Source organism: Talpa occidentalis, unplaced genomic scaffold, assembly GCF_014898055.3.
Source record: "Talpa occidentalis isolate TD23 unplaced genomic scaffold, MPIMG_talOcc4v2.1 talOcc4.3, whole genome shotgun sequence".
NCBI classification, from domain to species: Eukaryota; Metazoa; Chordata; class Mammalia; order Eulipotyphla; family Talpidae; genus Talpa; species Talpa occidentalis.
The window spans coordinates 34,429,488-34,456,422 of record NW_023603184.1 but is presented as its reverse complement, the minus strand read 5'-3'; the positions used below and the strand labels follow the sequence as shown (position 1 = coordinate 34,456,422).

At 55.0% G+C, this 26,935-nt stretch overlaps 2 protein-coding genes across 3 annotated transcripts; one reads left to right on the top strand and one right to left on the bottom strand.

The window, feature by feature from the left end:
* APBB1 (amyloid beta precursor protein binding family B member 1) lies at positions 1 to 22,145 on the top strand. Of its 2 annotated transcripts, none has more exons than XM_037522773.2 (14): positions 1 to 98; positions 6,695 to 7,429; positions 12,876 to 13,054; positions 13,447 to 13,503; positions 13,587 to 13,672; positions 13,787 to 13,850; positions 14,263 to 14,412; positions 14,760 to 14,887; positions 15,290 to 15,404; positions 15,541 to 15,625; positions 15,880 to 15,963; positions 20,373 to 20,488; positions 20,630 to 20,806; positions 20,888 to 22,145. In XM_037522773.2, exons 2-14 carry the CDS (start codon positions 6,709 to 6,711, stop codon positions 21,053 to 21,055), a joined length of 2,130 nt encoding a protein of 709 aa, XP_037378670.1. In that variant the 5' UTR covers positions 1 to 98; positions 6,695 to 6,708; the 3' UTR covers positions 21,056 to 22,145. The 2 variants fall into 2 exon arrangements, with proteins under 2 accessions (XP_037378670.1, XP_037378671.1); XM_037522774.2 differs by lacking the exon at positions 1 to 98 and adding an exon at positions 232 to 263.
* SMPD1 (sphingomyelin phosphodiesterase 1) lies at positions 21,547 to 25,964 on the bottom strand. The gene is made up of 6 exons (XM_037521991.2): positions 25,659 to 25,964; positions 23,951 to 24,723; positions 23,233 to 23,404; positions 22,877 to 22,953; positions 22,522 to 22,667; positions 21,547 to 22,378 (listed from the first exon to the last, which is right to left on the bottom strand). Exons 1-6 carry the CDS (start codon positions 25,962 to 25,964, stop codon positions 21,969 to 21,971), a joined length of 1,884 nt encoding a protein of 627 aa, XP_037377888.1. The 3' UTR covers positions 21,547 to 21,968.
* Between the last annotated feature and the right edge of the window lie 971 nt (positions 25,965 to 26,935).

Below are 26,935 nucleotides of genomic sequence, written 5' to 3'. Positions count from 1 at the left end.
CCTGGGCGGGGGATGTTGTGATGGAGAAGCCGCCGCGGAGCCCGAGCCCCGCAGCCTGAGCTACCTCCGCCACCTGGGCCTGGGGCCTCCCCGCGCAGGTAGGAGCTGCCCCTGCCCGGAGCCAGCCCGGCCGCCCGATCCCGGTCCCCAGCGACGGTGGACCCCGAAGCCCCGGCCCCGCGGCGCGCGGGTCCCCCGGCCAGGCCCCAGCCCCCGGGCGGGCCTCTCCGCGCGCACCCGGACCGCCCTCCCGGCCGCGCCTGGTAGGCTCCACCTCGGTCCTCGCCTCGCCCCCTCCCTGAGCCTGACCTCCCGGGGGTGCAGGGCGGGCGAGTAGAGGGGCGCGGAGCTTGGGGCGGGGGTGGGGGAGGGGGTTGGGGGAGGGGAGGTCAAGCGCCGGGGAGGGGGTGAGGCGTGAGATTGGGGGAGAGGCCGCCCGGATTCCTGCGGGGTCCCGGGTCTGGGATCTGTCAAGCCGCAGTCTGTTGCCCTCCGCGACCGAGGGGTGTGCCCTGGGGCCCGCCGTGTTTGCAGCTCAGCCTGGAGGCCTAATACTCACAGGAGCGCTCCTTGGGAGCAGTTTTCCTAGCGCCAAATCAGAGGTTATTCCGAATCTGTTTTGAATGTGCCTGTGCTTTTGCTCGAATTCTGCACCCCTTCATCGTAGTCCCAGCTCTTTTCTCTCTTCAAAGTCAAAACATTGTCTACTCTTGCTGTCATCTCCTCACTTCCCATTCATTCTTAAAACTACTCCACTCCATCTGCTCCCCTGATGCCAACTGAAATTGCTCAAGCCAAGGTCAGCAGAGACCTCCTGAGGACCAGCAGACACTCGCCTGTTATCCCCTGATACCTTGGTCAGTGGTGTGTGTCAACTCTTTCTCCTTGAAACATTTTCCTGGTTTCTCTCCTATGGCATTGTCTGCTTCTGTCATTCCCATTTTTCTGCCTTTTCCTGCCTTAGATTTTGGAGAGGCTCTTGATTTTGCTCTGAGTTGTCTTCTCTCATTCTGCACTTTGTCTTTGGGCGTTTTATTTATTACCGAGACTTCACATTTCATATGCTGGTGGTCCTCAAATGTATATCTGGCCCCTACCTCTTTCTTGAACTCCAGATTCAGAATCCAAGTCCAACAGGAATTGCAAGCTTACACATCTCAAGCTGAATTTTCCTCCCTCTGTTTCCGCTCTACCTGATTTCCAAATCGCATTGTCCCCGTGGAGCTGACAATATAGGAGGGAAATAAAATAGGACTAAAATTACCAATGTGATTTGTAATTTTACCATGAAGGAAAGGTGTTTGATGCCTTGAGAACATTCAAGAGTACAAACTAAATGGGTGTAGGGAGAATGGGTCAATGAGGCTTCTCTGAGAACATGACATTAGAACTAAGATGTAAAGGATGAGTAGTACTTAGGCTGCGAGGGCGGGGGAGGAAGGCTCCAGGGGAAGGGAAGTCATATGCAGACACATTCTGGAGGAAGAGAATGTGATGTCTTCGAAGAATCAAGAGAAGACCAGTGAGGCTAGAGAGCAGAGTGCCAAAGCTAAAGAGGAAGCAGAGGTCAGACTGAGCGGGGCAGTTTAGACCATGTTCAGAATTTTGATCTTAAGATCTTGGTTCTTGGTGTAGATTGTTGAAGGTAGTGAATGAGGAGCGTAATGGAGCCCAGACGTTTTTCTTGAAAAGTGTCATTATCTGGGGGTGGACTGAATTTGGGGAATGAGGGAGAGTGTAGTGTCACAAATGGTAAATAGCAGACCTACTTCTGGTTTCACAACAGGATGGGTTGTCATGTTCCATTAGCCAGGATCCTGAGAGTGGACCAGCTAGGGTGTGGGAGAGAGAAACATGGCAGCATGTTAGTTTGAGAAGCCTTTATGACATCGAGTGGAGTTGTCGAATGAAAGTTGAATGTACAAGTCTGGAGCTGAGTTGAGGGGTCTGAAATGGAGAAGTCAATTTGGAAATCATCAGTGTATTGATGATAACTGGAGCCCCAGTCATGAATTGAATATTCAATTCAATCTGTATAGAGTGTCAGGTGAGGAGAAAGAAAAGGGCGTAAGACAAGCCAGGAGAAGCTGCGGCATATCAAGGCTGGGAGGAAGATGAGCCAGCAAAGGAGTTTAAAGAGCCACCAAGCAGTAACGAGAGTGTAGGAGGAAAACCCAGATATATAGTGAGTAGACGCCATGGATGAAAGTTGGATGAGAGGTCCCTGGTGTCAGATGCTGCTGAGAGGACAACCAAGTGTTTGATGGATGAAATGACTTAGGGGTCATGCTGACCTTGGTAGGAGCTGTGCCTGAGGTGCAGTGGGAGTGGAAGCGGATTGGAAAGGAGTGAGGAACGGCAGCCGCGAGAGGTGAGGACCTGGCAACAGTGAATAGAGACAACTCTCTCAAGAAGTTGACCTGTGCAGGGCAGAGAGGAGAGCAGCAGGGGTGCTGGATGAGTGTTGGGTCAAGAAAGATTCTGTTTTTAAACTGGGAGATAATTGATCCCATTGAGAAGAAGAGTTTGATTATATAGAAGAGAAAATGGAGAAACAGTGGTTTACAATTCCTGGGAAGACATGAAAGGAAGGGGCCACCTGGAAGATGAAGCAGTTGCTTTAGGCAGAAGTAGAGAAAAGCAGGTGCTGAAGTCAGTAATTTTGTAGGTTGGAGGATGTTCCGCAATCTCTGGATTCCATCTCCCGGTGAATTAGGAGTGGGGGATCATCCTCTGAGAGGGAGGGGTGGTGAAGGGGGTGATTCCAGTAGAGTTGCGTTCTTTTCTCAGCTTACAAGTCACCTCCTTGGGCAGGTATTTGCTGATGTCTGAGCCTCAGACTCCTGTGGTGCCCTGTTCTTCCCTCACCATGATACTTGGTCATTTAGTGAACCAAAAGGAGTGCTTACCCTCGCTACTGGTGTTATACTGCAGCGTAGTGAGTTTTCCAATGACTTTTTCGCCAGTAGACTGTGGCTCCATTGGGGAAGATGCTTTTCTTCATTATTTGTCGCTCTCTTCCATGCCTAGCATGGTCCTTACTTATAGTAAGCAGTCAGGTTAGAAGACCCTTGACCTTGACCAGCACTCACCCCCACCCCTGTGGTCTGATAAATCTTCCTTCAGGCTTGGTGGCTGTTGTTTCAGTTGGTACCCCAAGGACACTACCCAGTTCCCTGCCTTGAGTCAAAATCTCTTTTGCTCCTTTGAGAGGCATTGGGTCTTGATAACCCCAGTGAGAGGGGAGATGTTGGGTCATAACCTTATTTATTTTTTTAAAGATTTTATTTTATTTATACAAGAACTGGAGTACAGGCCAGATGCGCGGGAGGGTGACAGGATTCACCAGAGACAGAGTGGGGAACAGAACAGGCAGACTGACAAAATATGCTGCTGAGGGGAGCAACGGGTGAGACAGGAGAGGTCTGCTTGCCATGTGGGTTGCTCCGAGGCCAGTGGGGATCAAACAGGCACTGCAGAGGCTGCGGACAGCTTCATAGCGCTGCGCTTAACTGCCTGCGCCACCAGGGAGCCCGGGTCATGCCCTTTTTGAAGATACTTGGCACACCGGGCTGCTGGTCATCCTTTGATCTCAAAAAGTGAGGTGATGGTGGCCACACCACCTTGGAGCACCTTGGAAGCCTAGGTGCTCGGGCTTCAGCACTCACTCATAATAGAACGTGCTTTCTGTCATAGTGACCAGAGAAGGTTAGGGCAGCCCTGACATGAGCCCGGCTCTTCACTGTGTCAGCCGCACAGTGCCTGTGCCCTTCCCGGGCCACACCTCCAAGTGCCAAGGAGGTCAGTCCAGTCCCAACTGCTGAGAACCTGGTCCACCCACCAGTGCTTCAGAGAGGGGCTCATCATCTTCTGCCCCTGAGCTTTGCAGAGACATGGGGCCTTCCACCTCCTGATACTCATGGAGATGCCAGTGCTGAACAACTTTCGAGCCAGGATGTGGGCTTAAGCTACATCTGTCCAGGACCTCTGTCCTATCTTACTTCCTTCACGGGGACCCTTCATCATTCTCCAGCATCCTCCCTAATACTCCTGTTGCCCATCCCAGCTGTGGGCCCACACCAGCCTGTCTTAGTGTCTATTCCCAACTAGTTCCAAGCCTCCTAGTTTCTCCCGACCCTGTCTCTGTCCCCTCCAGCCTTCCCTTCCTTCTGTATTGGAGGCCCACTCTGTGGCGGATGTCAGCACCCGCTCTTGGTTGCGGGATTGTAAGTGGAATGGGACATGGTCTCAGATGTTCTGATAGAATGTGGCACTGTGAGACATGAGGGAGGGAATGGTCACGTGGAGATGGGGAGGGAGGGCTGAATGGGAAAGACGTACTGCTTAGGAGCTATGACCACTGAGCTACGCTTTGAAATGTGAATAGAGGTTCTCACAAGGGGAGACAAGATTCTAAGCTGAGGGAGCAGTATAAACAGAGAGCCAGGGCGGTGAGTGTATAACACATTTTACAATCTAATTTACTTCTTGGGACGGGCGTGTAAGGTGTGAAGGGAGACTGGGAATGGTAGGAGGCCCAAGGGGTCATGGGGATTAGCTCTGGGGGCTCTTGGGTGTCCTGCTAATGAGCACAGACATTATCCTGAAGTCAGCAGAGAGCCTTCTAATTTTTCAAACTGGGGAGTGACACAATCTGGGTTTCCATTTTTGGAAGATTACTGTGGTTCTGGGTAGAGACAGCGCCATCTATTTTTTCTCATTTATTCCAGTGACCACGAGTTTCCTTATTGCCTAGGTGGAGCCAGACTGAGCAGACCAATACTTACACATGAGACAGGCACATGGACAGAAACTGCCTTTTATTCCATAGGTATAGGCAGAGCGTTGTGCTGGGGTCTGAGGAGCTGGAGGTGGCTGAAGGGTGAGCTGTGGCCCCTGCTCAGGAGCAAGCAGTGCCCCTGTGCCTGGCAGAGCAAGCTCAGGTAGCCTAAAATACCTCATCTGTGCTCAGTGCTGAGCACTAGCTGAGGAGGCAGAAAGAACCGGGCCAGTGACCATGGGCAACAGGGAGGAGGAGAACTCTCAGATGAGAGATCAAGAAAAAATGGTACATGGGAACGAGAGAGAAAGATGTGCGTTGCAAGGGAGGGCAGGCTATGAGGGCAAGCTGTGTACTGGGGGAAAAGGCCAATAGGAAGAGAGAGCTTGGAAGGAGGGCATCGGTGAAGGGCAGAGTACTGGGGCAGGGCTGTCTGAGAGGGTGAGAGTGAGAGAGAACTGGGTAGTGTTTGGCCAGGGAGAATGCACAGTGAATAGGGGGAGGGTCCAGGGAGTAAGCCCTTCTATAGGATGGTCAGGGAAGGGCAGGGATAGAGCAATGGAATGTGGGAGGGAGCAGGGGAAAGACATGGCCCTTGGGGAGGGACCACTGAGGCAGTGGGGCAGGAAGGGTAGGTTGGTGGGGAGGTAGTCCATGAAGGGCTTGTGAGGAGGGATGGGGGAGCTTGTGGGGGTGAGGTTGAGAGTGAGCTGTCATGGTGGAACTGGAGCTTCCCTCCTCACAGGGCAGGTGTGGTTCGGTGGGGGCACCATGAGCAACCATTGAGACACAGCAAAGTGTGTTTTCTGAAACTGAGGAGATGCTAAAATGGCCTGGAGGAGTTGGAGGTGGGGGGGGGGTGTTGTGCAGATTCATCCATTAATTCAAAAAGCAGTTGCTGAGTTTGTGTTCTGTGCCAAGACGGTGCTGCTCTAGGCATACTGCATTGGGGAAAAAAAAAAAAAAAAAGACAGAATCCCCACTGCCGTAGAACTGGAATTACACTTATGAGGAGACATCCGTTAAACAACGTGAATAATGACTTGGCTTGTCAGATGGTGCTCAGTGATGACTGACAGGGTCTGGTGGTCTACAGTTTTACAACGGGTCTTCAGTAAAAGAAGGCCTTGGTGAGAGGTGACCTGAGGGGCCAGAGGGGCCAGACTAAAGGCTTCTGCAGTGACCCAGGCCTGGGGCATTTCAAGAGCTGGCAGAGATACTTTATAAAAGCAGTCACCAAAACGCAGGTTCAGCTGGCCAGAGAACCTTGACAAGGAGCTGAAGACCCTTCCTTTGTGACCTGCCTTCCTAGGCCATGCCCTAAGGCTGGTCTGCTCTGCTCTGCTGTCCTCTCCACTCCTAGAGTGGGGTGGGCTTGGAGAGTGGTAGACCCTACTGATTTACAGTGATGGCAGCACAGCTTGGGGCGTGTACAGCGGCGGGGCTGTGGTTAGCAGCGTGGCCGGAGGAAGGGGGCAGGCTGTGTCCGGCACCCGGAGCACATGAGCCAGTCCCACGCCAGTGTGTCCTGGCACAGTGAGCTGCAGTCGGATGAGCGGGGGTGGGGTGGCACAGGGAGCTATTGTGTGGAGGCTCTGCTGTTGGCAGTGAAGGCAAAGCAGAGGCCAGCTGTGCTGTCCCAGAAAGCTCAGGCCTGGGAAATTTGGGCATGGGTGGACTTCAGGCCTGGGCCTGGTCTTTTGCGGGTTGTGACTAAAGGGGTGATGGTGATGGAGGACAGGAGTTCAGCCTAATCATTCTCGTGGGAAAGCAGCTCAGAGGCCAGGGAGCAGTGTGCGCTGGCCAGCTGAGTGTAGGGAGATGAGAAAGGACAGGACACAGCCTGAGGCAGAAGCAGGGATGCTGCTACCCTCACCTGGCGGCTCAACTTGTTCTCCCCTTTCCACCTCACAGGATCTGCCAAGGCCATGTCTGTTCCATCGTCACTGAGCCAGTCGGTCATTAATGCCAACAGCCACGGAGGCCCCTCGCTGAGCCTTCCCCTGCCCTTGCACGCTGCTCACAACCAGCTGCTGAACGCCAAGCTGCAGGCCACAGCTGTGGGGCCCAAGGACCTGCGCAGTGCCATGGGGGAGGGTGGCGGGCCTGAGCCAGGCCCTGCCAATGCCAAGTGGCTAAAGGAGGGCCAGAACCAGCTCCGGCGGGCTGCCACAGCCCACCGTGACCAGAACCGCAATGTGACCTTGACCCTGGCAGAAGAGGCCGGTCAGGAACCTGAGACGGCGCCCTTGGGCCCGAAAGGCCTGATGCACCTGTACTCTGAGCTGGAGCTCTCTGCTCACAACGCGGCCAACCGAGGGCTCCGAGGACCTGGCCTGATCATCAGCACCCAGGACCAAGGGCCGGACGAGGGAGAGGAGAAGGCAGCAGGGGAGGCCGAGGAGGATGATGAGGAAGAGGAGGAGGAGGAAGAAGAGGAGGACTTGTCTTCTCCCCCAGGACTGCCGGAGCCCCTGGAAAGTGTGGAGGTGCCCCCTGGGCCCCAGGCCCTTGCAGATGGCCCCCGGGATCACAGCAAGAGCGCCAGCCTCCTGTTTGGCATGCGGAACAGTGCAGCCAGTGATGAGGACTCAAGCTGGGCCACCTTATCCCAGGGTAGCCCCTCCTATGGCTCTCCGGAGGACACAGGTACCTTGTGAGCTTAATGTGGGGGGTGTGGGAGGGCAGGAGGTGAGAGGTCATCCTCTGCATACAGAGGCCAAGGCAGGAGTCACGAGCTCACATCCTCAGTCCTTGGCAGGCCCTGCCCAGGTTGTCTGAGGAAACTGTTCCTAGGTTCAGAGGGCGCGTGGACAAGCTGATAGACCCATCTGTCACACAAACCCCCTGGACAGTGGACCACATCTATTTATGGAGCACTTGCTAGGTCCCGGCCCCCGGCTCAACATTGTTTTATTTAATCCTCACAATAATTCTGTGAGCTTGATACTGTGTCCTATTACAGATGACAAAAAAAGAGGCCTGAAGAGGATTAGTAGATTTCTCAAAGTCACAGACCATCTGAGGTTACAGTAGAACAGATATTTAAACTGGGTCTGACTCCACACCTGAGCTCTTGGCCCCATTACTGTGCCACTGATGCTCACAGCATGATGCACCGAGGTGTGCTTGGGCCAGGTTTTAACAGGCCAGGACTGGAGGGAGCAGCAGTACACCCCACGGAGGTCTATTTGGAAAGCATTGCTGTATGCAGAGTACCACAGTGGGTATTGCAAGGATATTGTTCTACCCAGAATAGGATAAGAAGCAAATGAAGAATAATTAGGAGACATAGGAAGAATAAACATATACTTATGAGGGGGTAGGGGAAATATCAGGATTCCGAAGACTGATCATTAAATACATCCCACTATAAATAAGTTATGTCTCCACATTTGATAATGTCACATAGTGATGCAGACAGAGCTGGGGTTAGAGGAAGAGCTGATGGCCATGGCTGCAGCCCAGTGTTCTGTGGACAGAGTGTAAAGAAAGGTTAGGGAACACCTTCCCTGCGCCCCTGTCCCCTCCCCGGCAGCCGGCACATACCAGGACCCAAAGTGTGGGACCTCTGCAGGAATGGGCAGCTCGGATGGCTAGGGGGGCGGCACGTCACCCCCTTTCAAAAATGTATTAAATGTATTTAATATGGACATTTTCAAACATATATAAAAGCAGAGGAAGTAGAGTAACGAGCTTGTTTTATCCATGGCCCTGTTTCAACAATTATCCGCACATGGCTAGTCCTGCTGCATCTCTACCCCCACCTGCTCCTGCGCCCAGCCTAGGTTGTTTGGAAGCAAATATTTTCATTTGTAAATGTTTACCCACACATTTCTAAAAACTAAAACTCTTCTAAAAAAATCCACAACACCGTTGTCATACCTACAACAGTTTAACAATTCTTAATATCATTCAATGTTTACATTCCCCCAGTTGTCTAATAAATATCTTCCTGACCCCACGCCGGCCACCCCCCCCAGCCTTTTAAAAGTCTTGATTATTCAAATCTATTCAAATAAGTCCTGAACTTCTGAGGAATGATAACCCTCTTACAGTTGCTTTTGATCTCCAAGTTTTCCCTTCATCTCTATTTTTGTTTACAGATTTTTTTTGTTTTTTGTTTTTTTCCCAATTGACGATACAGTGTTGTTTGTCCTGGGTTTCCCAGGTCTGGTTTGCCGACTTCCCCTGTTCCGGTGTTGAATGTGTTTCTCTTCCCTGGGTTTCCTGTAAATAACTGGTACTAAGTTCTAGGACCTTGATCAGATCTCAATTTCAGAGATTCTGGCATTTTGTTTTTGCAAGAGCACTTCAGAGGCAGAATCGAGCACTTCTACCAGAGGCAAAGTCTGATTGCCTCTCTTTTATGTGCTGGTAGTGGCCTGGATCCCCTTTAAAGGGAAGAGCTGCCATTCTGCTCCGGCTGCTTACTTAACAAATCAGATGGAGGAAAATATCATCTCGGTGGAGCCTATATAACTTTTAAAGAGAAACTGAAAAAAGTAGATGTTAATAGGAAACATCCTAATTTCTAATGTAGCCACTAATTCTGCTTTTTGCAAAGCACCACATAGGCCACATACAATCTACCTGAGGGTTGTGTTAGTGTGCAGGGTGCTAGTTTGCCACCTCTGCAAACTAGGGGGTGTGAGTAGAGGCCACATCATAACCAGCCTGTTTGCTCAGTGGCTCCTGGGGTCTTTGTCACTGTGGTCCTGCACCTCTGAGCCTCTGGAAGCAGCATGATGGGGCTGCTCAAGAAGTGGGAAGTGTGTGTGGCACGGGCCTCAGCACGGGCAGGGACGTGGCAGGAGAGTGGTCAAGGATTACAGTGGTGGTGGCTCTGGAATTTGAGGGCAGCAGTGTGGGGCCGGCCTAGCAAAGGGGTGAGTCACTGCTAACTCCCATGATTGTGTTGACCTGACCATGAAGTCCACAGTGGAGGTCTGGGCTTCTGGATGGGATAAAATTGATCACAAATTGTTTTCTCCTCCCCACCCTAGGATCTCCACAAAGTTGTTGAATGTGTGAGTGCACGCGCTGCAGGAGTGAGTGGTGAATGAGTGACGAGTGAACGAGCTCTCTTCTGGTGCTGGGGTCACCCTGGGTGCCAGGCCGTGTCCTGAACGCTAGAAGGCATCTGCAGGGTCAGATGCTCCTGCCCTCATGGTGCTCACGGTCTAGTGGGGAGACAGAAATAGGCCAACGATTATCATCAGCGAGGTGAGCATAGGATGGGGAGGTGCAGGAGGGCACCTAGCCCTGCCGGTGTGCCTGGGGTGAGGGGTAGGAATAGCCTGTTTGGGGAAGTGATCCTTGCACTAGCCTGAAAGAGGAGCCAGTGAAGATGGAGGGGAGGGAGGCTGGGCTTGAAGAGTGTAGGGATCATGTCCCAAGCGGCAGGTGCGAGAAGGAAGTAGAGAGTGGCCCGAGATAAGACTGCCAAGTTAGGGGCTCACAACAGTACACAAACCCTGTGTGTGGGGGGGTTTGGATTCTATCCCGAGAGCAAGGGCAAGACCGCCAGGGTATTGAACTGGAAAGTAACTTCATTAGTGTTGCGTTTTGAAACAGTCCTTCGGGCTGCAGTGGGTAGCCTGGGTCGGAGGAGGCTAGCCTGGGAAAGGGCACCTTGTAAGGCTTTGCAGTGATCCCGGCGAAGAATACCAGGCGCCCAGACTGCAGTAGGATGGGGTGGGGAAAAAGAGAGCAGTAGGTGATTCACTGACTCCTGAGCAAAGCCCTGCACCTGGCTCAGCCATGGAGGACGCATGCACACGCGAGTAGCACATGGGCCCTGTGAACATAGGAGCGCATGCCTGGAGGAATCCACGCAGAGTGAAGATATGTGCTCCTGAATAAATGCACGCATGGGAGGCCAAGGTCTGGAAGGGGCTGTGCTCCGAGGGAGATGTGCCAAACTCCAGCAGGGCCTCCCAGATGGTCAGGGGGAAAGAGGAGCCCCTCCAGGACAGATCGGAAGGATGAAGCTCTTTGAAGCAGGAAAGTACAGGCTGACGGGGATGGCAGATGGATGGGTGTGGTGACTCAGTCAGGAGATGGCGAATCGGTCCCCTTAGCCTCAAGTAGTATATGACCCGCCATGAAGAAGGGCGTGGCCGTGGAGCGCTCAGCTGCCAGGGTGCTGGAGTTCCTGTCAGGTTTCTCAGGAGTGCCCTGAACGCCAGGGAGATCTCTGGGGAAGAGCAGCCATTCCAATTCCCTAGGGCCTCAGGTGAGGGGAGGCTAAGGGGAGAAGAGGTGTTAATGGCCACCTAGAATTCTGGCTGGATGGGTAAGAAGAGCCCTCCCCTACCCTCCTGGCCTATCTCATTTGGAAGCTGAGGATGGTGAGACACCTTGCCCAGATAACTCACATCAGGTGTGTAGCCTCCTTGGCATAACCACACCCTTCCCTGCTCCTGTGTGCCTGGTTGCTCAGCAGCCTGGGTCTGGGGACCGCCTGTCCCTCAGTGCTGCCTCTTGGACCAGTCAGGATTCCTGGTTTCCCTGGTAACGGGAAGCACGTCAGCAGTCTGGGCGCTCCCAGCCGGTCCTGGTGCTGCGGTTGCCGAGGAGACGCTGCAGCCTAGCTGGGCCCTGGCAGGTGAGGGGGGGCAGTGCTGGGAAGCCCCAAGCCCAGCCTCAAGCTTGCTGGGACCCAGGCCCTCAAGGTCCCTCTTAGGCTCAAAAAGCTGGGCAGGTTCTGGGCCAGGGCTGGATCCCTGGGAGCCTTGAAGCCACACCCTGTTTGTGCTGAGAGCTCTAGGCTTCGCAGGGCCCCAGGTGTCTGGGGTATTCCCGAGGGATGGAATCTCCTGTGTCCCTAGGACTGGGCTTGACTCAGGCAGTGAGATGACCACTGTGGCATGGGATGGACACTCAGGATTTGGGGGGTTGGGGGGAGCCAGGATTGGAGAGTGCTATGAGCAGAAAAGGTTGGGGGCTCATGAGCACCCTCTCCCCACCCCAAGGACATGCCCTCCTGTGGTGGTCCTGGCCCCTCCCTAGTGTGCTCCTGGCGGGGGAGGATCTTGCCTGGCAGGCGCTCTGCCCTGGTGAGAAGGGGGCGGGATGAGCTTTTCTCTGCAGCCCAGCACCAGGCTGTGAGCCCAGCTGGCTGGACTGGAGGGACCTGAGGAGGGAGGGTGGCGGCAGGAGGGGCTGGGAATGAGCGCCATGTTCTCCCAGGACTTTTTCCTGGCCATCATCCTGCAGGACAGCAGCCCAGGTGAGGGGAGCAGGGGCTGGGCATGACGTGGGTGGGGCTGGCTGGGAGAGCAGAGGCGGAGGCGGCATGAGCTCGTCTGTGGGGCTGAGTGGTGAGTCCCTCCCCAGGGGAGCAGGGGTGCATGTCAGGTGCATGCTGTGTGTGTATGCGCACAAAAGGTTCGCCTGCGTCCGTGTAGCAAGGTCAGGGTGTGAGCACCTGTGGTGTCTGCACACACATGGCAGAGGTTGGCATGTGTTGTGCATCTGAGTGTACATTCTCGATGTGGCACCCACACATGTGTTGGGGGTCATTGTGGGTGTGGTCTCTGCACATATATCTGGTGGTGGTGGGTCTCTATAGCTGTGTGTGCGTGCACCTGAGTGTTTAGTGTCTGCTTAGTGTGTGACTGGTGTGTTTATCCCTGCACATGCATTTGCACTATTATGTGATACCTGCCATTTGGTATTTTCTGTGTATGCACACCCTTGTGTTTGTGGTGGCTGCACAGGTGTGTAGTAGGGTACATGCTGTGTTTGTGCAGGTTTGAGTGCAGGAGCTGGTAAGTGTGCACCTGAGATATGGATATGAGTGACAGGAGGTCAGTTGGGTTCACCCACCCTCCCTTCTCTCTGTGGCCGCATGTCCAGGAGCAGGGCCCAGGAGGAACCCTCAGCCATGTCCCTGCTGCTGGTGCTCATGTTGTAACTCCAGGCTGCGGGCCCGGGGAGAAAGCAGGAGCTGCGCTGTGCTGGAGCCCTCCTCCACCTCTTCTCAACTATGGGGTCTTTGGTGGGCGGGGGGCAGGGGGTGGACTGGGCAGAAGCAGCTGCTATCTGCTTGTTGGGTAAACAGATTCTCACCAAGCCCCCTACCCGGCAGATTCCTTCTGGAACCCCAACGCCTTCGAGACGGATTCCGACCTGCCGGCTGGATGGATGAGGGTACAAGATACCTCAGGGACCTACTACTGGCACATCCCAACAGGGACCACCCAGTGGGAGCCCCCGGGCCGGACCTCCCCCTCACAGGGGAGCAGCCCCCAAGAGGAGTCCTCCCAGGTGAGGCTCACAGGCCTGTTTTGTTTTTTTTTTTTTTAAAGATTTATTTATTTATTTATACAAGCACTGGGTACAGTCAGAAGCGCGGGCGGGTGAGAGAATTCACCAGAGCCAGAGCAGGGGACAGAGTAGGCAGACTGATGAAATACACTGCTAGGGGGAGCAGCGGGCAGCAGGAGAGGTCTGTCGTGCCATGTGGGATCCTCCCTGGCGGCCTGGGATTGAACCGGTGCTGCAGAGGCTGCAGACAGCTTTGCAGCCCAGCACTCAACTGCTGCGCCACCAGGGGAGGCCCAGGCCTGTTGTTTTTAATCAGGGGTAGAAAGGAGTGTGCTACTGGAGTAAGATGAGCCCCCCCCCCCCCAAATCATTGGTCCTATCCCTCTTCCCAGCTCACCTGGACAGGATTTACCCATGGAGAAGGCTTTGAGGATGGAGAATTTTGGAAGGTGAGTGAGGGGATCCGCTTCACAGTCGGGGAGCTGGAGAAGAGGGAGAATTTTGGTCCTGATTCCACTCTCCTCTTCCCAAGGATGAGCCCACTGAGGAGGCCCCGATGGATTTGGGACTAAAGGATCCTGAGGAGGGGACATTGCCCTTCCCAGCTCAGAGCCTCAGGTGAGTGGGCAGGCGTGCCACAGTGGGCTGGCAGTGGGCTGGGTCTGTCTGGAAGGGGCCTTGGGAAAGCTCAATGGATGAGGCCCTATACCAAGTGTTACCATCTGCCTGCAGCCCAGAGCAATTGCCTCAAGAGGAGGAAAAGCTGCCTCCACGGAATGCCAACCCAGGAGTCAAGGTTTGTTTAAGATCAGCACCCATTCCTCAGGCTGGAGAACCCCTTGTGTCATGTTCCAGGGGCATCTCTGTTTTCAGCACAGCTCCCCAGGTCCTGAGCTTGGGACACTTCCCATCTCAGCCCAAGCCCCTGTATCTGAGCGAGGCACTTCAGTTTTCATCCCGACCAGGTCAGAGGCCTGATCAGGGCCAGTCCAGGCTTGGCTCAGATGCTTCCTTGTACTAGCAGGGGTCTCCTCTGACACCAGCTATATGGGGGATCTTCTTGGTCTCAGCTCAGGACACCCACCCACTCACCATGTTTTGAGTCAGGAACTCTTCTGGTCTCAGCAAAAACCCATATCCTCTGCTGGGGCCTCCTTCGGCTTTATCTCAGACCCTCTCTCTCCCACCCCCTCTTCTGTGTCTGCCAGTGTTTCGCAGTGCGCTCCCTGGGCTGGGTGGAGATGACCGAGGAGGAGCTGGCCCCTGGACGCAGCAGCGTGGCGGTCAACAATTGCATCCGTCAGCTCTCCTACCACAAAAACAATCTGCACGACCCCATGGCTGGGGGCTGGGGGGAGGTGAGGGCCAGAGCTGGTGGGTGGTATGCAGTGAAGAAGTGAAGGAGCTGAGAGGTGGGAGAGCTGAGCTGCCCAAGGAAGGGCTGGGGAGGGTGTGTGACCCACACAACAGCCCTGTGAGATGAAAGTGGGTCCTTGGGGGGCAGTTGTGGAACAATGGTGGGGATGATGATAGATGTTCTGTAAGAGATGACAAGTGTGACCTCTATCAGAGTGAGGCCTGCAGGTTGGAGATCCAACACCAAAGCAAGGGCCCCTGAGCTATAGCTACCGTACCTGACTGGAGGTGGTGATCAGCCACCTTCCTGGCTGGGGCACCACTGAGTTCCTGCTTCCTGGCCCTTCAGGGAAAGGATCTGTTGCTTCAGCTGGAGGATGAGACGCTAAAGCTGGTGGAGCCACAGAGTCAGGCCCTGCTGCATGCCCAGCCCATCGTCAGCATTCGTGTGTGGGGCGTCGGGCGGGACAGTGGAAGGTGGGAACAGGGCCTGGGATCCCAGGGTGGGGGCTTACCCAGAAGTCAGAGGGGGGCCCTCCTCCTTAACTCTGTTCTTTGCCTCTCTTGTGCTGCTGGACCCAGAGAGAGGTACTACTATGCCTGTTTGCCTTGACTGTTCCTCCCACACTTGAACCCATGCCTTGAAGCACCCATGTTCCCTTACTCTGCCCTGCCCCTTCTTGCCCGCTGTGCGTGCCCATTCTTCCCAACCTTGGCATGCTTGCCTGTCTACCTTCCAGCCAGAAGGCAGCACCCACAGGACACCATCTGGAGGACAGAAGCCCTGGAGGAGCTGCCACAGAGAGGGCGTGGGTGGGGCGGGGATGAGGCTCAGCAGTGATGGCACTGGGAGACACTGAGGTGCCCCTCCCCCAACAGGGATTTTGCCTACGTAGCTCGTGATAAGCTGACCCAGATGCTCAAGTGCCACGTGTTCCGCTGTGAGGCACCCGCCAAGAACATCGCCACCAGCCTGCATGAGATCTGCTCTAAGGCACGGCCCCTCTGCTCCCTGGACTAGCTGCCACCTTTGCTCTACAAAGAAGGGGTGGGGGCTAAGTGGGGGGTGGGAGCTGCAGGGCTATGAAGCCCTAACACATCCTCCCTTGCCACTCCCCTCCCTCCCTCAGATCATGGCCGAACGGCGCAATGCCCGCTGCTTGGTAAATGGACTCTCCCTGGACCACTCTAAACTGGTGGATGTCCCTTTCCAAGGTCAGTGTCATAACCCCACCAGTTGGCAAAGGTGGGGTGACCCAAGAAGAGGCACAAGCTACTGGACAGACAAGATAGAAAAAAGGGATACATGAAAACTAAATTCTTACTATCAGGTAGAGGCAGTTAAAGGGAAGCAGGGGGAGGGATGGAGGGAGGACCTCGGCTGGGTGAATGTCCAGTTTATGCGCTGGTAGTAGGGGCTGGGAGGGAGCAAGATCTGCCATCACTATTGAGTCTTTTCTTTCCTGCAGTGGAGTTCCCAGCACCCAAGAACGAGTTGGTACAAAAGTTCCAAGTCTATTACCTGGGGAGTGTGCCTGTTGCTAAACCTGTCGGTATGTGTGTCCTGCTTCACCTAGAGTCCACGGCCTTGATTCCAAAGCTCTGTCCTCACCCTCCGCCTGCAATGCCTTTTATTTTTTTACCAGCCTTCCTCATGATCATTGTCACCTTGTCCTTCAAAATGTTTCCCACCTGCTGTGCCTCTGTCGGGCTGTACTCTGTGTCCAGCCTGAAGTGGCATTTGGCACATATTCACAAGTGTGAACTGTGTGACTGTGCTGAACAGGGATCCCACAGGATCCCACCCTGGGATCCTACAGGAAAGCTGTGGTTGGGTCCAGAGACAGGCTGTCCATGGTTGGAAACATCAGGCAATATCCTGGGGCTGTGAGCACTAGAGAGGATGCAGTGAGCGGAATAATTGTGTGATTGATTCTTTCTAGCGTACTTCCTCATACATGATCTCACTCAATCCTAATAATCCTTTGAAGTTGGGATTATGATAATATCTATTTTATAGGTAAGGAAACCGGGGGTTGAGACTATCTGGTTCACTCTTACATTTCTGGACCTTTCACAGTACCTGTTATTTATTTGTTCGCTCAGTTAGTTAATACCTACGAAGTCTACTGTGTGCCAAGCCCTGGGAGAGCAGCGGCCACTGTCTGCTTTCATGGAGGCTACAGTAGGAAAAATAGGAATTAAGTTACACAAATCAGTTTGTAATAAAATTGTCATTCATTGGAAGAAAGTAGCAAGGTGCTATGAAACATAGGAACTTTACCTCATAGAGGGAATCAGAAAAGACTCCTTGAGAAAGTGACATTTGAACTGAGATTGAAAAAAAATAGGAGCCAATGTGGAAAAGTGGGATAGAACAGAGAAAGCACCCCAGGCACAGTGAACCGCATGTATGCGTGTGAGGAACCACGGAGGGAGGCCCCACAGTGTGTCAGAGGCCCTGGGTAACTGTGGCGGTGCATGGTGTGGCTGGGAGCTAGATACAGTAGGCTGTTTGGGTCTCCAGGCCACCCTGGCCATATGTTCTTCATCCTGAGCACAGAAAGAGCTCTCAGATAGTTTTTAGGAAAGCTCTTGGCATCATCATGTTTGAGTTTCGTAAGGCGCACTTTGGCTACACCTTGGAGAGAGATGTTGGGTGGGTGGGTTGAGTTGAGGAATTCAATTAGGAGCACCTTGTGATAGCTGTGGCCAGCAGTAAGACTACCTTGCACAATGGCGAGGCTGAAGAGGAATATATGAAGTGATTTTTAGATGATTTAAAAAAACAGGCCTTAATGACTGATTGAATATGGGGTGAGGGGCACAGGCATGAAAGGATAATTTTGGCCACTTGGCTTTGGGGCTGATCATAGTGCACCATTCTCTAATGAAAGCAGGAAATAGAAGAGGCCGGTTTTGGGGGTGGAGATTTTAAGTTCAGTGTTGAACAAGCCGACATTCAGGTGCCTTGGGGAAGCTGAGTGGCAAACTCACTTTGGCAGCTGGATTCAGAAGAGAAGTCTGTGCTGAGGATACAAATGTGGGCATCATTGCATCACAGAGGTAGTCACCACCATGAGTATAGAGAAGACTGAGCCCAGAAAGTGGACTGCTCGCAGTGAGAAGGGAAATGATGCAAGGTCTAGCCTTGAGGCCCTCCAGCAGTGAATGGATCACCCATTCAGTGGAGAAGGAAAGAAGGAGAGCAGAAGGAGAGAGGGAAAAGGAACCGAGTGGGTATCAGGTCCAAAGACTCAGGAAGAATGTAACTGTATTTGGCGATGAATAAACAAATGAATGTGTGAATGAAGAGACTGACCTCAGACGACATAGCCAGCAGGTGCCAGTTCCTGTGCCAGGCCTCAAACATGGGTGATTTTCACTTTTTGCTCTTCCTCTCAAACCGTGCTGACTTTAATAACCAGCAACTTAGATTCAACAAGGGAGTCATTGTTAGAAAGGTGGGGATTGGGCCTAGGTTTGGAGGGAAACCTGGGTCTGCAGAAAGGAGTGGGTACTCCAGTTTAATTCAGTGGCACTGCCATTGGAGTGGGGCTGGAGGTGAGGAAAGCAGGCTCGGTGAGCGGGAAGTCGGTGTGACTGACCCCTGCACCTTAGCTCTCATCTGCTCATCCCTCACCCTCAACTTCTAAACCCTGCTACCTCTTCCACTTATTGCTCCTGTTCCCACATCTCCTTTCCATCTGCTGCCTGACCAGGTTCTCACGGCGTGAGACTATCCACTCTGCTACCCACCGGCTTGATGAACTCCTCTGTTTAAGCCAGACCTTCCATACTAGCGGTCTCTACTTTAGGTTACGATCCCTTTTAAACACAGGCAATTGAACATAGGCCCCTGCTGAAACTGCATCAGTTATTCATTCATTTATTTAGCCCTTGGCTATTATTGAGTGCCCCATTTGTGCCAGACACTATTGTAGGTTCTTGATATATGTTAATGAACAAAACTGACAGATTTCTGTCTGCACGGAGTTGACATTCTAGCTGGGAATAATAAACAATAAAATAAGTAAATTACACAGGATGTTGGAAGGTAGCAATTGATAAGGAAAAATGTACCAGGGTGGTTGGGAGTGTCTGGCTCAGGGTCAGGGTACAGGTTTTGGTCCTGACATGACAGACTTTCCAGGCCAGTTGTTCCACTGCTTTCCCCACTTCTTGGCTCATTCTGCCCACGCGAGGTCAGCCTCCACCCTCACAGCCCCATATCTGAACTCTGATCTCCCATCTGCACTCATGATCTTTGATTTTTCATTGCACTGGCCTGAATATGATAGACATCACAGCTCTTCTCAGCCTGACCTGGCCCTCCCACGCCTGCCTGCGCTGCCACCCCTCTGTGCACTCCTGGTTACCTGGTTATACTAGGTTGGGTGGTTTGCCCATGCTACCTGGAGGGTGATTGCTGTGCATACAGAATTCCTGCAGTAGATAAGCTCTGTACTACCCCTGGGGACAGAGATGAATTAAACTTGGCTTCTGTCCTTGAGATGGCCACAGCCCAGTGTGGGAAAATTTTTTTCAGCAAATACAAGATGTTGTACTAAGAGGTGTCTCAGCAATGTCCTCTTTGCCCTGAAGCAGGGAAAAGTTCCTGGGCACGGCCTGGGGGACCCTGCAGGATGAGAATCAGGACTCTCTGGGTGGAGGGGGATGGCACTCCAGAGAAGCATTTCCCTCAGTTACAGTCTGTGTCCCTCGAGGGCATCATCTTCTCTTACTCCACATTTGGAGGGTATTTGCCAAGCAGGGCATTTGCCAAGAGTAGATGTTAATAAATGCTGCATAAATCATTTGAAGCTCAGGGAGCAGTAAAATACGAGGCTTGACAGCTCAGACAAGGCGAGTTTTGGGGGACCTTGCATGCCGGGGAGAGGAATTTGGCCTTCATCTAGCCAGAGGTAAGAAGAGCAAGGCCACAGTGAGGGAGCACTTTTGAGGAAGACGTTTGTCCTCTGCCTATAAAGGGTTCACGTGGTCTGCTCCGAGTGTGAGCTCAGAGGCCCTGGAAGGGGCAGGAGGGCCGGGGAGGGACCACAAGAGGTGTGTGCCTTCTGTGTTGTTCACTCTGACCTCTTGGCTGCAACGGTCGAGGCACCGTAGATGCCACAGCCAGTTTGCCAGTGGCACAGGAACTGGCGCTCACGCCTCCCCCACACCGTGGTCTCTGAGTGTGGGCAGAAGTGGGCTGCAGGAGTGGAAGTGAGTCAAGGCAGCTTGAGGTGAGGAAACCAGAGCGTTACAAGGGAAGCACAGTTGATGTCCAAGTCAGGAACCTTGGGGCCCTTGGCCTTTGGGCACCTTATAGAAATTGAGTGCAGCTTTTGAGCAGCTTTTGACAGGTCTCTGGAGCTAAAAGTGGGAACATAGAGAAGGGGCAGGGGAAAAGCCTGGCTCTAGAATCAGATCTCTTTCCTCAGTGTAATCTGAGGTTTATAAGCTTCAGTTTCTTTATCTGTAAAATGGTGATAAAAGAATTTATTGTGAGATTCTTGTGCGGTGTGAATGAAACACTTAATGACTCAGTACAGTGTGACACACGTGTATTTCTCAGACTGGTATCTTAAGCAAAACAAAGGTCAGCTGTTGAGTTAGGAGAGGCCTAGAGGGGCTGATTTGAGAGTTGCTGGAATGTGGATGAGCACTGAGAACAGATATGTGGCAGGCAGAGTTTTGGCTGGGGGCAGTCAGTTCATTTAGGAGGCTGGGAGAGGCAGTCAGTGAAAGGGATCAAGCCTAGGATTCAAGGTGGAAGAAACTAGAAAGAATACCAGATCACTGAAGCCTCGGGGAGTGCCCTGAGGAAGGGGCCCACACGCAGCACTGTCTGGGGCTGTAGGCTGCTGAAGTGGGGATGCAGCGAAGGCCCTGGTCTTGACTAGGCAAAGGTGGGGCACCCTCTCCATAGCCTTAGTGGTGCCATGTCCATGTCTTCTAGGGGTAGACGTGATAAATGGGGCCCTGGAGTCAGTCCTGTCCTCCAGTAGCCGCGAGCAGTGGACCCCCAGCCATGTCAGCGTGGCCCCTGCTACCCTCACCATCTTGCACCAGCAGGTAAAGACCTACCAGGGGAGGAAGGAGGTGTGGTTACATCGTCATGGAGGGGAGAGGGTGCTGAGAAGTGCTGGCAGTGGGATGGATGTGGTCTCCAGAGGATTGGGGCAGCTCTCTTGCAGCTGGGTTCTCTCCCCTCAGACGGAGGCCGTGCTGGGGGAGTGTCGGGTGCGCTTCCTCTCCTTCCTGGCTGTGGGCAGAGATGTCCACACATTTGCGTTCATCATGGCTGCTGGCCCAGCCTCCTTCTGCTGCCACATGTTCTGGTGCGAGCCCAATGCCGCCAGCCTCTCAGAGGCCGTGCAGGCTGCGTGTATGGTAAGTGGGGAGGATGGTGGGATGGTGTAATCAGCCACGTGGGGCAGGCCGGAAAGTGACTGGCCACATGCCTCTCTGCAGCTCCGCTACCAGAAGTGTCTAGATGCACGCTCCCAGGCCTCCACCTCCTGCCTCCCGGCACCCCCTGCTGAATCTGTTGCCCGGCGTGTAGGGTGGACCGTCCGCAGGGGTGTTCAGTCGCTGTGGGGCTCCCTCAAGCCCAAAAGGTTGGGGTCCCATACCCCCTGAAGCCCTTGGTTCTCCCTCCACCTGCTTGTGCTGAGCCCCAGGGAACTCGAGAGTATGGGGCAGAGAGGGGCCCTAGAGGCTATTCTTAGTCCTCAGGCCCCCCCACCAAATCTGCCCCTCCCCAGTATCTGGGGTTCCCTGCCTAGGGGCTGGGGAGATAGAGATGTAATCCCTGCAAGTAAGTGACAGGACTGGGTGGATGACAGGAGGAGCAGGAATCAAGGCCAGCCCCGGGCTCTCCATCCCCATTTCAGGTGGAGCAGGAGGAACTGGTTTAGGCCAGGCCCCATCCTCATAGGGCCCAGCAGGGGCGGGAGGGGACTGGTCCAGGCATGGGTCCCCTCCCCCCTGCTCCATGGGCACCTCTACTGATATCACTAATAAAGTCTGTCTGCCCTGCTGAGCTGTGTGCTTCTGTGCCTGCACTACCCCGCCATCGCATCACCTCACCCCTCAGTTGCAATCTGGCCCCCAAGCCCCCGTGCCCTGCCTACCTGGAAAGAAGGAAATGGGATAGTCACAGAGGGCTTTGGGGGTACAAGTCTCTTGTCTTTATTTTAACAGCCTGGTAATCAGGTAGCAGCAGCAGTACAGGGTTCCGGGCTGGCCAGCACAGGTCGGAGGTGACAGCTCCTGTGTGTGGTCTGCCCAGGAAGGCCAACTTAGATCTCTGCTCTGTGGCCAGGAAAAGACAGCAGCCCCAGGGTGGTTAGGATGGTGGGCAGAGCCAGAGCAGCCAGCCCTCACCCATATCTTGCCAAGCAGCTCCAGAAAAGGAGGAGGTCCTGTTTCCCTAGAGTGCTTGGGCCCGGGAATGCGTTTTTCCTCCTACACTCCTCTCGTCATAGTGGCTTCCTGGGGTTCCCTGCGCCTTTCCCAAGACAGAACTTTCCCAACTCTGGGCCCTCAGGCACTAGCAAAATGGTGGCCGAGGCCGCAGGCTCTGGATATCAGCGAGGCTTGCTTCCGGTACCAGGTGGCGACACAGAGCCGGGCTGTCAGAGCGGGCAGAGAGCTGGGCACACAGAGTAGCAAGACGGCAGGGTGTGCCACAGGGTTCCGAGGGCGGGTGGCCCTTGTGGTAGAGAAACCAGAAGGTCTGGAATAGCTTTGTGTCACCTCGCATGCGGTATACCAGGTCGTGCCAGGCTGCAGGCAGCGCGTTGGGCAGCCCGTAGGTCTCTCGGGCCCGATAGAGGCGCCGCCAGTGTGGTGTGGCTCCCGGCTCATTGGCCTGCGTCAGGTTCAGGATGTAGGTCTCGTGGTCCAGGACCACGTGAGAGCTCCTGGAGTAGTTGCCATCTATTTGGTAGACCCGGTAACCTAGGAGGAGGGAGGACTGACTGGAGCGGGAAGGACGAAGGGCACCCCACGGAAGGGACCCCAGTCTGGCCTGGGTCTTGTTGGCCACATCTCCTTCCCGTCCTCTCTTCTTTTATCCCAGCAATTCCCTTCCCCTCACTCACCAGGATTAAGGCCAATATAGGTGGTGGCACTGGGTGCCAGGAAGGCTACAGATAGCGGCCGGCTCAGAGTCTCCTCGTCGTAGAAGACCTCAAACTCATCCACGTGGGTGTGGCCAAAGAACTGCCCAGCCAAGGTGTTCTCATACCTGGTCAGAAGACACTGTATTCAGAAGGTTCCCGGGAGAGGGAGGAAGAGATCTGGAGAGAAAGGCTGTTCTCGCCATCCTGTTCAAGCAAGCAGTCGCCCCACCCCAGTGGGGCAGCAGGGATGGTGAGATACTCAAGGGAATTTCCACCCTTTGGGCTCCTCATTCTCCCCCTTGCCCCTCCATGTAGACCCCTACCTCCCCCCTACCTGTCTACAATTCGGTAATAATTCCAACTCCAGCTCTTCAGGCAGTGCCCTGGGGGGATGTGGCCAATTATATGCACCTGTGGGGAGAGTGAGGGGTGGTTGTCAGGAGGACTCCAGGCAGTCCTGGCCAGAAGAGGGGGTACTCCTCTCTCCTACAAAGGCTGTGGGTCCCACCTGGGAGAGGGCAAGAAAATGACAGAACTTCTAAGCGTGACGGTGAGCTGAAGCCCCAGGGAACACTGTTACTGAGAGTAGCAGAAAATCAAACTGTTCTGCACACAAGTGCCCCAGCTGCCAGGTCTGCCGGTGAAGGGCCTGCTTCCTGCCTGCCCGCCCCGCCCCCCACTTTCCCTCACTTTGTCTCCTCGATCCTCAGCAGCCTGAAGCTCCCCGACCAGCCACTGGAGCTGTCCAGCTGGATCTGTGGAGTTGATCAAGAGCCAGAAGTTCTCACGGGAACAAAAATTCATATTGAGAGAGATGAGGCGGAGGCCAGGGCGTGGGGAAAGGGCATAGAACCCCCCAATTCTGAAACAAAGTGAACATGGGGGTCAGCACTCATTCATAATTCTGCATGCGCAGTCCTGTGCCAGGCAGCTGGGGAGAGGGCAGAGGCTCCCAGGGCGCCATCCCTACCCTCAGGGAGCTCCCAATTTTAGCGGAAGCTACTCATTATAGGGCCCATGTGACTGGGGAGAATGTCTCAGAGGGCAAAGGGCTCTAGGAGTTCTGGGGTGATAAAAGTGAGTTAGACTGGGAAGCAGAGGCTATTCAAGGGAAGACGGCCTGGACCTGGGGAAGCTGGAGAAAGTCATGAATTTAAAGAGGAGGGGGAGGAATTCTACAGCAGGCCAACATGAGCAGAGACACAGATGAGCAGAGGGCGTGCTGCCCTCCTCTGAAGGAGGGTAGCTGGAGATAAGGGTGGGGACAGTGGGTGGGCTCAGATGGGGAGGATTCAAGAAGGCCTGATGAACACCCATACTGGTGCAGTCAGATAACACAGGTCTCCTGCTCCCTTCACTTTCATATGCCCTTCTTATCCCTCCTGGAGTTTCCATGAATCTCAAGTACCTGAGTGTGCGAAGCGCCTCAGCAGGCAGCCAGGGCTCCCAGGCCTTGGCCATGGCCTCATAGAGCCAGCGGGAAGACTGGTTGCCCTCTATGAAGGGGGGAGGGAAGCCATTGACAGGTGTGCTCTCGTGGTTGCCCACAGCAGGGTACACAGGCACCGGCCCCAAGAACTTCTTCACCAGCGCTGTGATGGTGTTGAGGGCCCGCAGCTGATCCTGTCGAGACTGATGCCAGACGTTGTGGGCAGGGATGTCTCCTGTCCAGTACACCATATCAAAAGGGCCAGCCGGGCCCAGCCCACTTAACATGCTTTCCAGGGTTCGCAGGGGCAGGTCACACTTGCTGTACTCCCCCCAGTATCCGGCACCTGGGCGGGAGGCAGGTGGCCGGCCAGAATCCTGGCGGCAACAGAGCGGGTTCTCGCAGTCGGGGTCTGTGCCCTCCAGGTAGTCATGGTCCCAGTGCAAGTCAGTGAGGAAGAGGACGCGGCTGACAGGGGCCCCTGGGGCTGGGGGGCTGGGTGGGTGGGGGGCTGGCTTCGGCACAGCTGGCAGAGAGATGTTCCAAGATGAGAAGATATCCCAATGCCCGCAGGTGGAGCCCAGGAGCAGGCCACAAGCCTCAGAAGGGCTGAGCACTGAGCGTGTCCACACCTCCACCATGTCATCCTGGAAGAGCTGGACGGCTGACTGGCACACTGCAGGCGGTGCTATCTTCAGCATCATGCACATCTTGGTGGCCACGGTGCCCACCCAGGCCACACTGTGCTCCTTCTGTTGAGGGGTGGGGGGGTAAAACCAGGAGCGAGAGGTCAGAGACAGAGTATAGGGCTCAGGCCAACCCCTGTTAATACCCTAGGGGGCTCCATATCCAAATTGGGGCTGGGCAGGACTCAGTGCCCCAATGGAGAAGAGAGCTCAATGCACCACCACCCACCCCCCTCCCCACAGAGTTCTCAGTAACCGGGCAGCACAAGTACTTCCTCTTCAGCTAGTGGCACTCCAGGCCTTTGCTTGCCCTGCTGGCTTTCGCAGGCACTGTCTGTAGAAATTTGCGCAAGGCAGAATGACAGACTGTTCTGGGTTTGGGGACATCATGGGGGCAGGGTCCTGTTTCCCTGGGGAGCCCCACTAAGCTCACCTCCCAATCAGCACTCTACATCGCCAGGGTCAGAGCCATCCCATTTGGTACCACACTCCTGGATATTTCTTAAGTCCTTTTTGAGTAACTAGTGCTAGGCGTGATATCTCCATCTGGATATGCCAAGGGTAAGGCACAGGGCATTCAGAGTAAGACCCACCAGGGTCTTCCACCCACCATGGTGGAAGTCCCAGCGCCAACCCCTGCCAGCTGTGTGCCCTCGGGCAGGTGACTTCACCTCTCTGGGACTCAATTCATTTGTAAAAAGGAGATCACAATTGCAATGAAATCAGCCCATAGGTTTGATTTCGCCCATATAAAATAGCTAAACAGAGTGCCCAGACTCCAGTTCACACTTTCCTTACTCACAAGGTCACAGTGGAGGTAGTGGTGCTGGCCAGTCAAGGGTGTCCCTAAAGGAGTGCACATTCAGTACAAGCTCGGGGGCACCAATCTCTCGGTGGGGGGCGCCTTCCAGACCCCAGGGCTCAGTCCCAGCCCCACCTCCACCCCCTCTCGCGCGCCCTCGGGACGGTTCCTCCGCAGCCGCTGCGGGTAGAGCGCTCACCTTCAGCCCGTAGTCGATGGCAGCGAACAGGCCTTTGCAGGCCGGGCAGGTGAGGTTCCGCCATCCAAAAGCTTGCCGGAGCTGGGGCACTATGCGGCTGAACGTGAGGAGGCGGCCTTGCTCGGGAAGAGGGTGCGCCGCGGCCGGGACCCAGGGCACCAGCGCGTCCGGCAGGGCCAGCAGCGCCAGCGCCAGGCCGGTCCACAGGAGCCCCCGGCGGGCGGTCCCGGAGGACCCGTCCGGTCCCGGCGGCGCATGACCAGACTTGAGGCGCCCCTGGGCGGGAGACACCCCGTGGCGGCGCATTGCCCGGCGTCTTGGACAGGGTGGCGCGGCCCGTCCGACCCCGAGCTCTCCGGCGTCGGGGCAGCGGCCGTGCCGGGACAGGCGACCCGCGGCGGTCGGGTGACTGCTGGGCAGCGAGCCGCGAGCAGCTCCGCCCCTTCCTCTTCCTCTGCCCCCGCTGCTGCTCGCGGCCGCGGCGCGGAGCCCGAGCAGCGCCGGCGAGGCGGAGTGGGCCGGGCGCGCCGGGAACCCGCCCGGATGCCGCGGCCGCCCCCGCCCGGCCCCGAGCCGGCGGCGGGGCGAACAGCGCTCGGTTTCGGCCGCAGGAGGCCGCGCCAGCCGCCGCGCCCTAGCGGAGCGAGTGTGGCTGGTGACGGGCCCAGCCGCGGCGCCCGCGGGCCTCTCGCTCCAGGCTGTGCGCGCTTTCCTGGGAGAGCTCGCGGCCGGCCTCCAGCGCGCACCGGCCAGGGCGCCCGGGCCACAGCTGGCCGGGGGCGGGTGGGGCGGGGTGGGGTGGGGTGGGGTGGGGCGGGTTGAGGGGGGTTACCTACTTTAGCCTTTGCGTCTGCCCAGAGGGCTCCTCCCTTCTCCCGCCTCCACTTTCCACTCTCGGCTGCTTCCCCCAGTAACCGCACTGACCGAACGGAAAGGCCCCTTGGGGCTCACGAGGGCTCACCCACGCCTACATGTTATAGATGAGGAAACTGAGACTGAGAGATGATGAAGTGAGCTTTAGGGAGAGGTGAAGACCATACAGGAGGGCCAGGCACTGGACTAGAACTTGGATCCCTGACTCCCCCACCACCATCCATGGTGGTAAAAGCTAGTGTTTTCTCTTCTGTACCTCATCCAGGCTGTAATTTATGATTACTAATCTCCAATTCTAACAACCCTAAGAAGTAAGTATAACACTTTTTTTTTTAAAGATTTATTTATTTATGCATACAAGAGCTGGGGTACAGGCCAGAGATGTCGAGGGTGAGAGGATTTGA

Bases quoted from the DNA above. Each gene is read 5' to 3' on its own strand.
- APBB1 (XM_037522773.2), top strand. From the start codon at position 6,709: ATGTCTGTTCCATCGTCACTGAGCCAGTCGGTCATTAATGCCAACAGC. The intron at 15,626-15,879 runs GTCAGTGTCATA...TCTTTCCTGCAG, and splicing joins GGTGGATGTCCCTTTCCAAG to TGGAGTTCCCAGCACCCAAG. The intron at 15,964-20,372 runs GTATGTGTGTCC...CATGTCTTCTAG, and splicing joins GCCTGTTGCTAAACCTGTCG to GGGTAGACGTGATAAATGGG.
- SMPD1 (XM_037521991.2), bottom strand. From the start codon at position 25,964: ATGCGCCGCCACGGGGTGTCTCCCGCCCAGGGGCGCCTCAAGTCTGGT. The intron at 22,954-23,232 runs GTGAGGGAAAGT...CTCTCCCCACAG, and splicing joins CTGAGGATCGAGGAGACAAA to GTGCATATAATTGGCCACAT. The intron at 22,668-22,876 runs GTAGGGGGGAGG...TCTTCTGACCAG, and splicing joins TATTACCGAATTGTAGACAG to GTATGAGAACACCTTGGCTG.